This window comes from Amphimedon queenslandica, unplaced genomic scaffold, assembly GCF_000090795.2.
Source record: "Amphimedon queenslandica unplaced genomic scaffold, v1.1 AMPQUscaffold_13025, whole genome shotgun sequence".
Taxonomy (NCBI): Eukaryota; Metazoa; Porifera; class Demospongiae; order Haplosclerida; family Niphatidae; genus Amphimedon; species Amphimedon queenslandica.
Genome location: NW_003546739.1, coordinates 43,404 through 61,207, shown reverse-complemented (window position 1 = coordinate 61,207; position 17,804 = coordinate 43,404). Strand labels below are relative to the sequence as shown.

General features: G+C 34.9%; 4 protein-coding genes across 4 annotated transcripts; 3 read left to right on the top strand and 1 right to left on the bottom strand.

Moving 5' to 3' along the window:
• Nucleotides 1-954: 954 nt before the first annotated feature.
• On the bottom strand, nt 955-2,766 carry LOC100640810 (zinc finger BED domain-containing protein 4-like). The gene has a single exon (XM_003389599.1). It carries the CDS (start codon nt 2,764-2,766, stop codon nt 955-957), a length of 1,812 nt encoding a protein of 603 aa, XP_003389647.1.
• A 153-nt stretch (nt 2,767-2,919) lies between these two features.
• On the top strand, nt 2,920-8,386 carry LOC100640682 (tyrosine-protein kinase Fes/Fps-like). Its single transcript, XM_003389598.3, has 9 exons — nt 2,920-3,030; nt 3,146-3,210; nt 3,261-3,339; nt 4,857-5,006; nt 5,465-5,635; nt 5,934-6,119; nt 6,294-6,971; nt 7,599-7,724; nt 7,954-8,386. The coding sequence occupies exons 2-9, from the start codon at nt 3,176-3,178 to the stop codon at nt 8,107-8,109; spliced, it is 1,581 nt and encodes a 526-aa protein (XP_003389646.2). The 5' UTR covers nt 2,920-3,030; nt 3,146-3,175; the 3' UTR covers nt 8,110-8,386.
• Nucleotides 8,387-11,943: 3,557 nt separating this feature from the next.
• On the top strand, nt 11,944-13,422 carry LOC100639921 (cofilin-like). The gene is made up of 3 exons (XM_003389592.3): nt 11,944-12,049; nt 12,105-12,403; nt 13,126-13,422. The coding sequence occupies exons 2-3, from the start codon at nt 12,114-12,116 to the stop codon at nt 13,283-13,285; spliced, it is 450 nt and encodes a 149-aa protein (XP_003389640.1). The 5' UTR covers nt 11,944-12,049; nt 12,105-12,113; the 3' UTR covers nt 13,286-13,422.
• Nucleotides 13,423-14,972: 1,550 nt separating this feature from the next.
• On the top strand, nt 14,973-16,538 carry LOC109585675 (uncharacterized). Its single transcript, XM_020001809.1, has 2 exons — nt 14,973-15,831; nt 16,315-16,538. The coding sequence occupies exon 1, from the start codon at nt 15,111-15,113 to the stop codon at nt 15,765-15,767; it is 657 nt and encodes a 218-aa protein (XP_019857368.1). The 5' UTR covers nt 14,973-15,110; the 3' UTR covers nt 15,768-15,831; nt 16,315-16,538.
• Nucleotides 16,539-17,804: the final 1,266 nt, after the last annotated feature.

Genomic DNA, 17,804 nt, shown 5'->3' with positions numbered 1-17,804 from the left:
TACATGCAATAGTGCTACTACAAACATAATTTTACTATACACACTATACAAAACTCACCTCAAGTAAAACTACTTAAGTGTGCCAATCCTCAGCAACGGGTTGAAACCCAGTTAATCTCATATGTTCATTGTCTGAATTATTCCTTATTGCCTTACATTCTCTACAGTGTCAACTTGTCACCTCCAAGTGATACAGTATAGGGAATGTTATTGGACATAGAATATTTGGCCTCTCCAACATAAATGATAGATGGCAACTGTAAGTTAAATGATCTACAAATGCCCTTGTATGTCATGATTATAATTGCAGTAATGGGCAGACTGAGATTATTGCAACTTTTCTAACCGATTTTGAGACGTAAAGCAGTTAAAAGATGGTAAGGGCATTCAAATCACACAACAGTAAGTGGCCTCAGACAAAAGTTGTTATATCAAATTTTACAGAGCGTGTGGTGTTCAAGAAAGAGTTTTCTGCTGCTTTTCTGATTATTTGTCTATTTCATACAGTAAGAACACTGAGACAAGAAAACATGTGACATGCTTGGTATTCTTTCTGGACGGCGTGACCATGCTCTGGAGCAATTAACAAAGCTTGCCTATTCCACTTCAACACAGGAGTACGATAATCATTACAAGGATCTGAAGGAGTCAGGACTAAGGCAGTAATTCATTATTATGATATCAACTGACATCCTATTCGTTCTGAGTGGGTGAAGTGTTACAAAGAAGCTAATTTTACAGTAGGTGAACATACCAACAATTGTTTAGAAAGCATTAATGGATAGATTTGCACCAATACAATAATTTGCCGATATTCCGATAAACAGATTATGCTGTACTAAAACTGCCGATACAGATGCAAATGCCAATTAAGAAAGCAATCTTTATTTTTAATAAATCAAGCATGTGTGTAACTGTAATTGTACAAACTACATAATGCATGTGTAAATAACATTAATTTAATAATTTTATGTTGTTTTTGATGAACAAAAGGGTCTCTGCTCTCTCAGGATCTAATCGATTACGTTTTTCATCATAAATGTCCCCAGCTGTCGAAAATAGTCGCTCAGATGCTACCGAAGTAGGGGGAGGTGATAAGTACTGCAGTGCTAGCTCACTTAGCCTAGGAAATCTGCATTTATTTTCAGCCCACCATTGATATGCATTTCCTGCGTGATAATCAATGTTGGGTTCAGCCAAGTATTGTTCCACAATTGTTGTGTAGCATAGTGAAGATGATAATCTAGCACTTGACTCTTCTAAAATTTCATCAAAGCACTGCATTACGGTTGTTCTGGGAAGTTTATTTGGTGGTTCTATAGATTCTTCAATGTCCTGATCATGTGAGTTGTTAGTAATCTTTGTGATCAATAATTCTTTGGCTGCTTCTTTCTCTGTTATACTTGTAAAGAACTTATCTTTGAAGCACGGGTCCAAAAGTGTAGCTACCACTAGTGTTTCATTACTCTCAATGTCACAAAACCTACGATTAAGTGAATCCAATAGCTCTTTCTTCATTGTTTGCACTCCCCGATCATCACCACTCTTCTCCCAGGTCTTTCGTAAAGCTCGAATATAGGGAATAATGATTGAAACAGAAGCTTTCTCAGAAGAAATAGATTTAGTTATGTCATCAACTGGCTTCAGCACAGTTATTATCTTATCAATGATATCTAGTTGATGAGAAGATAACTGAGGAATATCATCACTCTCAGTGTTATAAGCAGCTAGAACTACTTTTTGAGCAATTATTGATTGTAGCATATGTAGTGTTGAGTTCCATCGAGTGGAAACATCCTGTTTCAATCTCTGCTGAGGTAAGCATAAGCTAGATTGAATTTCCTTTAATCTTGATGATGCTACTTGGGAATGTTTAAAATGGCCAACTATACGTCGACATTTAGCTAAAATATCGAGAACATAGCGCTGAGATATTATGCCGTCATGAATCACCAATTGTATTGAGTGAGCAAAACAGCCTATATGTATGTATTTTCCATCAGCCATAGCCTTCTTCATATTGGCAGCATTATCGACAACAAAACAATGTAAACGGCTTTCAATACCCCATGTTTGAAGCATTTCCTTGCACTTCTTTCTAATTGCATCAGCAGTATGAGATCCTGGAATATGACTAGCATTAAGCATGATTGATTTCCTGTCAAATGAAATAGGTGACAACCAATGAGCTGTAAGACTTATGAGGGATTCATTACTGATGTTGGTGCTCCAAATATCAGAAGTGCAGCTCACCCATTTTGCTTCAGATATTTCCTTTGCCACTTTCATATGCACTTCAGAATATACTCGAGGAATTACTGTGTCAGTCATGTACTTCCTACTAGGTAGAGTATATCTAGGCTCTGCTGCATGTAAAACACGAGTAAAACCAATATCATCAACAATAGACATTGGTTGGCAGTCAACAGCAATCATTTCTGCTACCTTAGTTGTTATATTAACTGCTCTGCTGTCACTCTGAGCCCACTTGTGCATTTTAGTAGAACTTTCTTCTAGCGTTGCTTGTTTCAAGACTGGTTTAGAGGGAGTACTAGTAGCATCCAGCTGCTCTTTCCGCTTCGCATCTTCATATTCCTTGTATTCAGCAGGATGTTTCTTGAGATGGTTAACCAGGTTAGTTGTAGTGAAACTCTTTACAGACTTTCCTCCTCTAGAAACTTGAGTGCCACAGGTAGTACAAATAGCTGACTTGTCCCCTTCGCTAGCAGTAAAATACTGCCATATTGGTGACCTTCTCTTTGACATTTTTACATGTGGCAAATGTGGGTGTGGCCGCGCGTTATAATAATTATTAATAGTTATAATAATCTGCAATGAAATTAACCGATTCAGATTCAATAGAAAAATGCAAAAATCGGCAGATTCCGATTAATTTATCGGTAATCGGTGCAACTCTAATCAATTACATGTACATGTTCATCAATTTATATTTCAGTGGTATTTAATCATTTTAGGGCAGCAAAATATGAATCAGAAATATCTCAGCACGAGGCTGATATAGCTCAAAAGGTTAGAAAACTGATATTAATACGAGTTGACGTGTGAATGGAATCAAAATCAGTGTTTAAATTGATATATCAGTGTTAACATGAATCAGTGTGTTAATATTATATTTAATCCACAGACGCAGAAGATTGATGAATTAACTGCTAGTATGGAAGACAGCAGGCAATCCTCCAAACCTGAAAAGTAAATTATTTAATAATAAAAAATTATTAAATATTTTATTATTCCTGCAGGGGCATACCACGTCATGTTCAAGTGTCTGATTTGAGGGGACAAGTTTATGACCTCCAGGACAAGAAATCTAGAAAACAGGTTTGTTACATGTACATACATATATAAAGAATTGTTATAAGTATAAAAATAAATTTTAGCAACCAATTTATCGCCATAAAACGCAACGCAAATGAATGCAAAATTAAATTTTGACCAATTTACATCAACTTTAAAGCGTTTTTGTGTCAAAAGGTCAAATTGTCCACGCACTTTTAACCATTTTTTTGAATGTAACATGTACCTGTACATATACATTTGTACATACATGTACATGTACATATAAACATTGTTAGATGGAAAATAAATTTTAGATGACCAGTCTATTTTTAATTGCAGACTTATTAGGCTCTAAATATGGGAGACCGAAAGTCTCGTAGATTTAACAGTTTACATGTACACATGTACATGTACACATACAGTGTGTACCTTTACATGTATGTGCCTCTCAGTGTGTTTTTATGTGTGTTTGTGTTTGTTGTTTAAATATAAACTTCTATTTCCTGACTGTTAGTTCCCTTTCTCTTGCATAATTTGTATATTCTTCATTCCCCACTTTTACTGTATATGCACAATTATACTGTACATGTGGGTAGTCTATAACTTTAATTATCTTTTTCCCTCTCTCTGTCTCTGTCTCTCTCTGTCTCTCTCTCTGTCTCTCTCTCTGTCTCTGTCTCTCTTCTCTCTGTCTCTCTGTCTCTCTGTCTCTCTGTCTCTCTGTCTCTCTGTCTCTCTGTCTCTCTCTGTCTCTCTGTCTCTGTCTCTGTCTCTGTCTCTCTCTCTGTCTCTGTCTCTCTCTCTCTCTCTGTCTCTCTCTCTCTCTCTCTCTCTCCCCCTCTGAGCATATGTTTTACATGTACATGTCAATGCATAAATAATTCATTAAGTGCCAAACCAAAACCCAGCCTTAATTAATAATATCACCTAATAAATAATAATCACCTAAAGCACATGGTCAAGCACATGTCAAGTTTATAGTGCCAGGAGAAAAGAAACCAATACCTTCCAGTATGTAGTGGTAAGCCCAGTTGTGTTAGATAATAAGCATAGGCCCTGTATATCTAGTGTCAGCACACATGTAACTGTACAAGCCATATTGGTAACAACAGCTTTTTAAGGCAGGCAGAGAGGTGAGAGTTTGGCCATTAAAAACGTTTTAACCCCCAGTTCTGGTTCTCAAGACCAGACTGCCTAGCCTGCTGTTCACCACGGCTTCATGCTAACACAGTAATTGTAAAAGTTTGTTTATATTGTCACATGGTATGACGACAATTGGTGTCTCTGAGTCGTGAAAAGAGGGTCGAGGGCGAGGTGCTGGGTAGATAGCCAGGAAAGAAGTCTAGGCGGGTAGGCAGACTAGGAGCATCAACCGACTGTGGCCAACACTCCGACGTCTGACTATCGACAAGAGTTGGGCGTAGTGTCCTTCTCTTAAACTAATTGTCATATTATCTAATAATCTCTCTCTCTCTCTCTCTCTCTCTCTCTCTCTCTCTCTCTCTCTCTCTCTCTCTCTCTCTCTCTCTCTCTCTCTCTCTCTCTCTCTCCCCTCATAGAAACAGCTCCAGTTGATTCAACAGGCTATGGTACCAGAGCGGACCGATCCTCCTCCATTGTTTGATCCATTGGGTGAAGGAGCTGATGAATTGTCTACTAGTGTAGCTGCTGATGATCCTTATTCTACCTCTAAACCCAAGAAAGGAAAAGTAAGTATTTATGTACTGTATACTGGGAAATTTTCAAGTAGTCAAATTTTCGCAGATTTTGCAGTTTTTTGCTCTGTCGTGAAAATTAAAAATCGTGAATTCCTCCATTTTCATTGCCATGTGGTGGAGTTTGTAAGCTATTTGCGAAGATTTTATTTTGTGAAATCTTACAAATACAAGATTCGCGAAAATCTAGCAACGTGAAAATATCCCAGTATACAGTAGTACTGTACTTGTACTTGTATTTTTATGTACATGTACACTTAAATTTTTATTATCCAGTATGCAATGATTTATCTCTACTTACATGTACATGTGTACCTTTAGATACTGCTCTACAGTACATGTACATGTACATGTATGCATTTATGAGCTTATTTACATGTATACATTACATGTACTTTTCAAACTGCTTATTTTTATACTTTCTCCCCCCTCTCTCTCTCTCTTTTTCTTAGGCTTCTGAAACTATTAAGCGTCTCTTCAAAGGAAAAGGAAAGTCTAAGGGTTCAGATCGTCACGAGTCAATCAGCGAAGACCAGGACAGAGATGAGTCTACGACTAGTGGGAGCTTCAGTACCGGAGGACATGGAGCAGCTATGGAAGATGAGGAGGACGAGTATCAGGAGGTGAGAGACGACTAATACATGTACATGTATATACAGATTGCATGACTACATGCATGTACATGTATACACATACACATGTACATGTAAGAGAGGGAAGCGAGAGTGATTCGACCTTTTAGGCCTCAGAATCAGTACATGTCAATTAAAATTAATTGTATTTGTGGTTGTTGTACTGGATTTGGAGGGAGATGATTTTTGTAGCAGCTGTAGATATCTGTCATTGTCATCTTTGCCCGTTATAATGATTTTAGAGAAAGAGATTATTCTGTCTCTCTCTCTCTCCCCCCTCTCTCTCCAGCCTCCTGAAGTAGCAATAGAAGACGAGCCTTGGTACTATGGTGTGATGGACAGGAGAGATGCTGAGAAGAAGTGTGGTCAAGCTGGTGAGTACCTAGTGAGATACAGCGACAGACAAAACAAATATGTACTCACTGTTAATTGGAATGGACAAGGACGCCATTTTGTTATACAAGAAATACCAGATGTAAGTACTGTGTTTATAGTGTTAATACTAGATGTACATGTACTGCCTTCTACATGTGTACAATAGATTGAATGCATGGTTAATTTGTGGTTGTACAGTCATGGGTTTTTATAAATATACTATAACAAACAGAATTTATGCATCGTTTACTTTCTTTCTTTTTCTTCCTCTTAGCCTCAAAATCCAGGAATCCCGTTGTACAGATTTGAAGACAAGGCTTTTGGTGTAGTCCGTGACCTGTTGGACTATCACGTCCAAACACAAATACCAGTCACACGCAACTCTGGCGCTATATTAGGAAAATTCATATCCCGTATTGATAAGTGGTCTATCAAGAGGAACGAGCTTCAAATGGGCCGGAAACTTGGGCGTGGCGCTTTTGGTGAGGTTTGCGAGGCAACTATGTCCACCGGAGAGAAGGTAGCAGTTAAGACTTGCCGTGACACAATCCCTGCGGCAGAGAAGCGAAAGTTCTTACAAGAGGCGGACATTTTGAAGCAATACGATCATCCTAATATAGTCCGGCTGATTGGCGTCTGTGCTGAGAAGGATCCAGTGTATATTATAATGGAGCTTCTTCCTGGAGGCTCCTTCCTTGATTTCCTAAGGAAGAAAGGTAACCATCAAACAAAGAAGAAGCTCGCTATGATGGTGACCGACGCCAGTGCTGGGATGGAGTATCTTGAGTCGATGAAGTGTATTCATAGAGATCTGGCTGCCAGGAATTGTCTTGTTGGAGAGAGTGACATAGTTAAGATATCTGATTTTGGAATGAGTCGAGAGGAAGAGTGCGGTATCTATCAGGTCTCATCTGGTTCAAGACAAATACCAATAAAATGGACTGCACCTGAGGTGAGAAGATCAATTTGCACAGAATCCAGTCAAAATTTAGATTATTAGCTTTGTCCTAAATTTGGTTTTTGACCCTGTACTGTAGTATAGGATCGTTGGCCAAATATCATCAAAATTGACAAGGAGAGAATTCTCCATTTTTATATTTTTATCTGATGCATATACATGTTCTTATGTTGCATAGAAAGTTTGAACTGATTCCAATCAAAATTGGATGATTTACGAATTTTTGAAATTACTCCAAAATCGGGCCAAAGTCCCTGTACTATAGTACAGGATCATTGGCCAAATTTCATTAAAATTGACAAGGAGAGAATTTTCCACTTTTATATTTTTATCTGATGCATATACATGTTCTTATGTTGTGTAGAAAGTTTGAACTAATTCCAATCAAGATTGGATTTTATATGAATTTTTTAAGTTGCTCCAAAATCGGACTAAAGTCCCTGTACTATAGTACAGTGTCGTTGGCAAAATTTCATCAAAATTGACAGGGAGAGAACTCTCCATTTTTATATTTTTATCTGATGCATATACATGTACTTGTGTTGTGTAGAAAGTTTGAACTGATTCCGATCAAAATTGAATTTTATATGAATTTTTAAAGTTGCCCTGTTCCTCCTGTAGGCTCTTAATCTCGGTAGGTACACTAATGCTAGTGATGTGTGGAGCTTTGGCATATTATTGTGGGAGACATATTCCCTTGGGTCTACACCTTATCCAGGAATGAGTAATAATGAAGCAAGAGAACAAGTAAACAGCGAGAGAGAGAGAGAGAGAGAGAGAGAGGGTGAGGGTGAGGGAGGGAGGGAGAGAGAGAGAGAGGGAGGAAGAGAGAAAAAGTTGGGAGGAAAGAAAAGTTTAAAAGATGGAGAAACTACATGTATAGTGATAGTGAAAACATGATAGGGTAAAAAGAGAGAGAATCACAAACTTCATACATGCATACCCACTATTACAATCATTAACATTATGTCCACAGGTTGAAGCTGGCTATCGTTTGCCTCCACCGAACCATTGCCCCGAACCAGTTTACCACATAATGCAAGAGTGCTGGCAATATGATGAAGATGATCGTCCATCGTTTGCCGAGATACATGCAAAATTAAGACAAGCACAGACTCAAATTTTTAACTAAGAGAGATAAAGAGAGAGACATGCATAGAGAGAGGAAAAGGAATTTATTTCTTATTATTATTTTGATTATTTTATACACGCGTTTTGTGCTGCTTTTGTTGCATAGAGACTTGATGCATGCAGAATAATAATTATTTTATAGTTTTTGATAATAAATTTTAGTGTGGTGGCTCCTTCATTTTTATTATACAATTCCTTTTTTGTAGTTGTTTTGTTGATTTTTTGATTTTTTTATCAACTTCTCTTGCCTTTTTAGTGTTGCTCTCAAAAATAATAAATGCAATTTTATGTTACACATTCATACTTAGACTAGTAGTCTGCTACATGATAACATTGTATTCCATATAAAGCAATCTAGTTGTAACTGATAACAGTATGAAAACTGTCGTTTATCTCTAGGAGGCAACAATGGCTCTTTCAAGGGCTAGAGTGTGTGTAGCTCCTATAACATCTTTTCCTGCTATTATGGTGCTGCTCTGGAATTACTTGATGTTCATTCAGTATCATTTAATAGAGTCTGCAAGTGCTATCACAATGACTGTCATCCTCAGAGTCATTCTTCTTTGTTGTTATATCTTGTTTCCTTTCATTGGGCTACTGACTGATGTATACATAGGAAGATACAGAGCAATAATGATTGGTATTATACTCAGTTTCATATCATGGATTATAATTGGAATTTTCTTTATCTTGAACAATTGTTATGGGTTCATGGGGAAGATGTGGATTGCTCCTGGTGCTATAGTTAATTATATTGGAGTCGTTACTGTCTTTCCTAATATTATCCAGTACAATATCGATCAGTTGATTGGAGGATCAGCTCATGAATTGAGTACTATAATATACTGGAATATTGCTGCTTATCCAGTTGCAGAAATACTAGGAGGATTCTTATTACTATTCAAGACTGTTACTGTAAATTTAATTAGTATTATAGCATCAGGAGTAGCACTGTCTCTTATACTGGTATCTCATTCATTATTTAAACACAAACTGGAGAATATATCATTGATGAAGAATCCCATCAAACTGATAATTAGAGTATTGTGTTATGCCAGGAAGCACAAGTATCCTGAGAATCGTAGTGCTCTGACCTACTGGGAGGAAGAGGCTCCTTCAAGACTAGACCTGGGTAAGGATAAATATGGTGGACCATTCACAGAGGAAGAGGTAGAAGATGTGAAAACATTCTTTCGTATGCTACCATTATATATTGCTATCTTTGGGTTCACCTGCGTTGTATATTCATGGCGATCTCGCAATTGTATCATGAATAATTCTACAGTACACTGTATAATGTTTGGATATTATGGTACATATTACATTACTTTTCTACTCCTATTCTTTATTTATCAGTTCATCATTCGTGGTTGCTTCCACAAGTATATACCCAGTATGCTTACTAGAATGGGTGCTGGTATTGTTTTTGCTTTACTTGGTTGCATAACTCAAGTATTAATACGTATTTATCCCTCATATGACTCTTTACTAGTAATTCAACAAATACTTTTCGGACTCTCGTATTTTCTTATTCTTCCTACTTCATTTGAGCTTACAGTAGCACAGTCTCCAGAATACATGAGAGGAATGATGGTTGGATTCTGCTATACTTCAGTAGGACTTGGATATGCTTTTTCTTTTATATTATCAGAAAATTTGCATTACTTCATAATAATGTGTTTTCTTTTATCCCTCATACTGATAGTATTTGTGATACTGGCTAGACTTTACAAGTATCGTGTGAGAGAGAATGAAGTTAATATTGTTCAGATAGTTGATAATCATTATCAGAGATACATGGAACAAGAAGATGAATATAAGAGACACCAAGAAGCTCTTGAAACAGAAATAATATTTGAAGATTAATTGACAGACCTAGATAGTAAGTTATAGAACATGCTTTGTTATTGTAATATCTTCATAGCTGCATGAGACATTTTAAGTCATAAATGCCTTAATTGGTTTTTAAGTTTTAAGAAAAGGTGTGTATTGCTATGAAAACTCTAATAATGATAACAATAAAGTTTATAAACAATATTTAATAATATATGATTGTTTTCTTTCATTTTTCATTGTTTTATCTGACAAACTAGGATACTCTTATAGTTTATAAATAGCTTCACTTTTTGTTATGCTTATGGTACAGTAAAACAATGGCTCTTTCAAGGGCTAGAGTGTGTGTAGCTCCTGTAATGTCTTTTCCTGCTATTATGGTGCTGCTCTGGAATTACTTGATGACGATTCAGTTTAAATTGATCTTGTATGCAAGGATCTTTGAAGTTCTTGACAGTCTTCCCAGTTTTGCAAGACTTATTCCTTTTCTTTTTTACATTTTGTTTCCTTTCATTGGACTATTAAGTGATGTATGCATAGGAAGATATAGAGCAATAATGATTGCTATTATACTGACTTTTATATCATGGATCATAATTGGAGTTTCTCTTATATTAAACAATTGTTATGGGTTCATGGGGAAGATGTGGATTGTACCTGGCTCTATAGTAAATAGTATTACTATGACAATTTTTGATGCTAATATTATTTAGTACAATATTGATCAATTGATTGGAGGATCAGCTCATGAACTGAGTACTGTAACATACTGGAATATGGCTGCTTATTCAACTACATGGGTTTTACTTAACTTTTTGTTATTGTTTGATTCTGTTAATTCAAAGCTCATTGCTATTTAATAGCATCAGGAGTAGCACTGTCTCTTATACTGGTGTCTCATTCATTATTTAAACACAAACTGGAGAATATATCACTAATCAAGAATCCCATCAAACTGATAGTTAGAGTATTGTGTTATGCCAGGAAGCACAAGTATCCTGAGAATCGTAGTGCTCTGACCTACTGGGAGGAAGAGGCTCCTTCAAGACTAGACCTGGGTAAGGATAAATATGGTGGACCATTCACAGAGGAAGAGGTAGAAGATGTGAAAACATTCTTTCGTATGCTACCATTATATATTGCTATCTTTGCTTTTACCACTTTTTATTGGATTCCTCATGGTAATTGTGTCAATAAATCACAAGTACATTGTATGGTGTTTGAAGATTATGGTACATATAATATCAGTGTTGTACTCCTATTCTTCATTTATCAGTTCATCATTCGTGGTTGCTTCCACAAGTATATACCCAGTATGCTTACTAGAATGGGTGCTGGTATTGTTTTTGCTTTACTTGGTTGCATAACTCAAGTATTAATACATATTTATCTCTCATATGACTCTCTACTAGTAATTCAACAAATATTTTTGAACTCTCATATTCTCTTATTCTTCCTACTTCATTTGAGTTTACAGTAGCACAGCCTCCAGAATACAGGAGAGGAATGATGGTTGGATTTTGTAGGACTTGGATACATTACTTCATAGTAATGTGTTTTCACTTATCCCTCATACTGATAGCGTTTGTTATACTGGCTAGACGCTACAAGTATCATGTAAGAGAGAATGAAGTTAATATTGTTCAGATAGTTGATGATCATTATCAGAGATACATGGAACAAGAAGTTGAATGTATATGACATCATATGTGCATGCATCCCTCAAAATGCATGATATATTCTACATGTGAATAGTGCACATACGTACACGCATGTACCATACATGTATTCATGATACTTGTGACCTGATGTGCTATGATTGTTGACAGAGCTCTCTTATTAGTGCAATCAAGCCATTTTCATACCTTCTTTAATGCTGTCCATACATGAATCAATGCATGCATGCATGGCTTTGAGCTCTCGTTACATCAAAGAGACTAGATACTATTATTATTTTATATGAAAATTTAATACTGGCAGACGACTTAGTGTTAATTAGATAGCCCAGCCAAGTCACGTAACACTATATTCAATGCTAAACTAGTGTTAGTATTGTCAGTACAAAGAGAAGAAAGAGAGAGGAACAAGTAAGAAAAGCTACTGCAGATGTAAGTAAATACCAGTACTATATTGTCAGTAATGGTATCATTAATTTGCTTCTAGTTTACAATCATGTCAATGGGAGGGACTGAAGTTTCTCCTGATGTAAAGGCAACGTTTGATAGCATCAAAAACCACCACGCCAAAAAATGGGCTTTCTTTGAAATTGACAGGAGCAAAAGAGTGGTCCTTACTCAATCTGGTGAAAGACGTGATACTAAAACGAGGGAAGAGGACAAGAAAATATTTGAAGAAGAAGTGAAGGCCAAACTGAGGGATGACCAGCCACTGTACATTCTGTATGACTTTCAATTTACAAACAAAGCAGGAAGGTTTATTCAAAAAGTTGCTTTTATTCCTTGGTAAGTGTTGTTAATATTATTTTCGTGGATTTCCAATTTTTTCAACAAAAGCATGAAAATAAAACAATAATCAAAAAAGTAGAGTTCCACATTACAAAAAGCAAAAAATAGATTTTGAATGAATTCACAAAATGTTTGTTAGATTATTTTACTAAGAACTGAAAAGAACTATTGAACACTGTACAAAAAATTAATAGAAAACATGATGCATATACATAGAACTTCATAGTCTAGAATACTCTTAATTACACGATGTTACATAATAATGAGCATTACGATAATAGAAACCATAACTCAAGTACATAATTATACCAGCAATTTTTAGGCCACAAAATTTTTTTGCTACACAGTACTTTAAGAGTATTTGCACAGCTTATGTTCAAACAGAGCAAAAATTATTTCAATCATCCAATGTTTATATGAAATGACACACCATCTAACAGTGCCTGTACTTACATACACTGCAGTATACTGGGAAATTTTTGAGTAGCCAAATTTTTGTAAATTTTGTGCTTTTTTGCATTGTTGCAAAAATAAAAATTGCAAAAAAATTCTTCATATTCATTGCCATGTGATACAGTTTGCAAGCTATTTGCAAAAAAAATCATTTTATAAAATTTTGCAAGATTCACAAAAATTTAGCAACTCAAAAATATCCCAGTATATGGTATCTATACTGTATAGAGTACGTCAGTACATGCTGATGGTCTATCATTATGTAGGGTTTCTAAAACTGCCAGAATTAAAGACCAGATGTCATTTTCATCTGCTAAAGATGCAGTTAGAAAATGTTTTACTGGGATATCGATTGAATATCAGTTCACCGATATTGGTGAAGTTGATTATGATACTCTTGCTGATGAAGTTGAAAGGAAAGCTTGATAAAAATCCACAAGGAACTGTCATAAATAATAATAATAACAAGTAGTGACTCAATAAGCCATTATTAGTTATGTACATGTACAAGTAGTTTATTAATAATAATCATAGTTTAGCTTAATCAACATTACACAACACTAGAAAGGAATTATAATCAGTAATACATTACATAAAAATGAAAATAGGATCATAAATAATAGTCAGAGAATTATAACATAATAATCATGATTATAATATTAATGGAATAAAACATTAGGAAATTAATTATACTAAAGCTTAAATTAACATTGCCAACAGTGAGATGGCTCAAGCCCATTTCCTGCCTCCCTGTTTCTCCTCTTATGCTGAAATATCTACTGGCAAATACAGTACATGTAGAGAATCAAAATGTATCAGAAAACTAAGTCGAAGAATGTAAAAAATTAAGGGGCAAGTCTAAGCTAGTGAAGACTGTACATATGATCTATCCAATGATAGGATAATTGTACAATTACTTTAGACAATTGAAGTAACTTTTAGTCTTCTTGTTCTACATATACTTCTTGTTCTACATATACTTCTTGCATAAAAAATATCTGTGAGAAGCTGCTTTACTTACTGAACTTGAGATGTGTTGGATCGGTTGCCTCCACCAAACCATTGGCCTGAACCAGTTTTTCACATAATGCAAGAGTGCTGACAATATGATGAGATGATCATCCATCATTTGCTAACTTACATGCAAAATTAAGACAAGCACAGATTCAAATTTTTAACTTAAGTACAAAAGGCATAACTACATGAGGTATTTTCAGTCATCCGTTAATTGGTTTTTAAGTTTCATAAATAAGTATGTATTGTTATGAAAACTCAAATAATAATAACAGTAAAGTTTATAAAACAATACTTAATAATATATGATTATTAGTCTATTGTTTTCTTTCATTTTCATTGTTTTATTTGACAAACTATAATTAATATACTCATTGAGTCTCATAGTTTATAAATAGCCTCATTTTTGTTATGCTTATGGTACAGTAAAACAATGGCTCTTTCAAGGGCTAGAGTGTGTGTTGCTCCTGTAACATCTTTTCCTGCTATTATGGTGCTGCTCTGGAATTACTTGATGATGATTCAGTTTAAATTGATCTTGTATGCAAGGATCTTTGAAGTTCTTGACAGTCTTCCCAGTTTTGAAAGACTTGTTCCTTTTATTTTTTATATTTTGTGTCCTTTTATTGGACTATTAAGTGATGTATGCATAGGAAGATACAGAGCAATAATGATTGCTATTATACTCAGTTTCATATCATGGGTCATAATTGGAATTTCTCTTATATTAAACAGCTACTATGGATTCATGGGGAAGATGTGGATTGTGCCTGGCTCTATAGTAAATAGTATTACTATGACATTATTTATTGCTAATATCATTCAGTACAATATTGATCAGTTAATTGGAGGATCAACTAATGAACTGAGTACTATCATATACTGGAATATGGCTGCTTATTCAACTTCATGGGTTTTACTTAACTTTTTGTTATTGTTTGATTCTGTAAATTCAAAGCTCAGTGCTATTTTTATAGCATCAGGAGTAGCACTGTCTCTTATATTGGTATCTCATTCATTATTTAAACACAAACTGGAGAATATATCACTGATCAAGAATCCCATCAAACTGATAGTTAGAGTATTGTGTTATGCCAGGAAGCACAAGTATCCTGAGAATCGTAGTGCTCTGACCTACTGGGAGGAAGAAGCTCCTTCAAGACTAGACCTGGGTAAAGATAAATATGGTGGGCCATTTGCAGAGGAAGAGGTAGAAGATGTGAAGACATTCTTTCGTATGCTACCATTATATATTGCTACCTTTGCTTTTACCACTTTTTATTGGATTCCTCATGGTAAATGTGTCAAATCCTCAGTGTATTGCAAGGTGTTTGAAGATTATGGTACATATAATATCAGTGTTGTACTCCTATTCTTCATTTATCAGTTCATCATTCGTGGTTGCTTCCACAAGTATATACCCAGTATGCTTACTAGAATAGGTGCTGGTCTTACTGTATTACTATTTGGTAGTATAACTCAATTATTGGCACAAGTGTATCTTCCATATGATTCTCTACAAATAATTCAACAAGTGCTTCTTGCAATTTCATATTTTCTTATTCTTCCGACAGCATTTGAGTTTACAGTAGCACAGTCTCCAGAACACATGAGAGGAATGATGGTTGGATTCTGCTACACCTCATTGGGACTTGGCTCCATATTTTCGAGAATATTTTTAATTTTAATCACAACATGGTACTATTACATAATAGTGTGTGTCCTCCAGTTGCTTATACTGATAATATTTGTGATACTGGCTAGACGTTACAAGTATCGTGTGAGAGAGAATGAAGTTAATATTGTTCAGATAGTTGATGATCATTATCAGAGATACATGGAACAAGAAGATGAATATGAGAGACACCAAGTGACTCCAGAAGATTATAATTAATGTATCACTGTCAGACTAGCAGCTAAAACTACTTTTTAAAACTACCAATTTCACCAGCATACATGTAGGTAATTCTTGTGTGTGGCTTGTTGTTGACTATTAGAACCGGAATTAGTTTTTTTGCACTAGAAGTTGTAGTGAATTCCACACATTTGGTGTATTTAATACCTAAAAAAATAATCATGTTTTTAAAGCATATGTTGTATATATGTATGTTATGTTATATTCCTTTCAACTTCATTAGTCTTCTAATTCTACATATACTTCTTGCCTAAGAATATCTGTGAGAAGCTGCTTTACTTGCTGAGCTTGAGATGCAATAGATTGTCTGCCTCCACCAAACCATTGCCCCAAACCAGCTAGAGTGCTGGTAATGATGAAGATGATTGTCTGTCGTTTACCGACTTACATGTAAATTAATTAAGATAAGCACAGACTCAAATTTTTAACTGAGTGAGAGAGGCATAGAGAGAGAGAGAAAAAGGATTTTTCTTTTTAGTTGTTTTGTTGATTTTATAAATTTTATCAACTTCTCTTGCCTTTTTAGTATTGCTCTCAAATCCAATTTTATACTGCAATTACCAGAGATGCATATACTAAGAAGATGGATGTAAACAAACTTTAAAAGATTCTTGAAACAGAATTATTTAAGATTAATTGAGAGACCTAAGTTACTAGGTGTATGATACATACTTTGTTATTGTAATGGCTTCATAGCTGCATGAGGCATTTTAAGTCATACATTAATTGGTTTTTAAATTTCAAGGATAAGTATGTATTGCTATGAAAACTCTAATAATAATAACAATGAAGTTTATAAAATATTAGCTAATAATTATGGTCGTTTTCTTTCATTTTCATTGTTTTGTTTGACAAACAAATTAACTTATAGTTTATAAATAGCTTCACTTTTGTTATGCTTATGGTACAGTAAAACAATGGCTCTTTCAAGGGCTAGAGTGTGTGTTGCTCCTGTTGCTTCTTTTCCTGCTATTATGGTGCTGCTCTGGAATTACTTGATGACGATTCAGTTTAAATTGATCTTGGATCTTTGAGGTTTGTGACAGTCTTCTTCATAGTTTGTAAGACTTATTATGTGCAACTATTGTATAACCAGTAGTTGAAACTCTTATAATCAAAATTGATGCATAATTCTTAATTCTTGTGTGTTTCAGTGTTGTAGACATGTATTACATGATGTGATTGTTTTGCTTTAAAAGTTAATACAGTCAACAAGAAAGCATGAAATGCAGGTTATGATCAGTTTCATTATTTATTTGAAGCAGCAAATAAAATAAACTGCATTGAGATACTTATAAACTGCAACCCTTTAGTTTAGAATAATTTAGTGCCTGTGCAACAGTTGAATAACTAACAAGCTGTTTCTAAAACCATTATATAGATTGCCAACTTTTAATTTCCATGTGCATTGGTGTTGACAGTAGATTCTATAAAAGTGTAGAAGCACTTAGTATCGTATATAGTGCACTTTTTGTGCATTAAAATTTAATTTATACTTTTGATGTATTTCAATAACTACGCATAAAATGCAGGTTATTCAGTTTCATTGTTTATTCAAGCAAATAAAATAAATTGATCTGGGGCTAAAAGTAAACCGTAATATTGAGACACTTTCAGTCTAGACAACATGCATCAGTGATAAAAAGTTGCAGTCACTTTTAAAATAAAAACCATGGCTTTATCAAAGGCTAGAATGTATTTAGTTCCTATAACATCTTTTCCTGCTATTATGGTGCTGCTGTGGAATTACTTGATGGCAGGTCAGAATTATTTGATTGGGACTACCAGTGCCATCAAGGGAAACCTTGAAACCATTGTTTACTGTTGCTATATCTTGTTTCCTTTCATTGGACTATTAACTGATGTATATATAGGAAGATATAGAGCAATAGTAATTAGTATTATACTCAGTTTCATATCATGGATTATCTTTGGAATTTCATTTATATTAAACAATTGCTATGGATTTATGGAGAATACTTGGACTGTTCCTAGTTTTTTAATAAGCAACATTGG

Bases quoted from the DNA above. Each gene is read 5' to 3' on its own strand.
- LOC109585675 (XM_020001809.1), top strand. From the start codon at position 15,111: ATGCTACCATTATATATTGCTACCTTTGCTTTTACCACTTTTTATTGG.
- LOC100639921 (XM_003389592.3), top strand. From the start codon at position 12,114: ATGTCAATGGGAGGGACTGAAGTTTCTCCTGATGTAAAGGCAACGTTT. The intron at 12,404-13,125 runs GTAAGTGTTGTT...ATCATTATGTAG, and splicing joins AAAGTTGCTTTTATTCCTTG to GGTTTCTAAAACTGCCAGAA.
- LOC100640682 (XM_003389598.3), top strand. From the start codon at position 3,176: ATGGAAGACAGCAGGCAATCCTCCAAACCTGAAAA. The intron at 3,340-4,856 runs GTTTGTTACATG...CTCCCCTCATAG, and splicing joins ACAAGAAATCTAGAAAACAG to AAACAGCTCCAGTTGATTCA. The intron at 5,636-5,933 runs GTGAGAGACGAC...CTCTCTCTCCAG, and splicing joins AGGAGGACGAGTATCAGGAG to CCTCCTGAAGTAGCAATAGA.
- LOC100640810 (XM_003389599.1), bottom strand. From the start codon at position 2,766: ATGTCAAAGAGAAGGTCACCAATATGGCAGTATTTTACTGCTAGCGAA.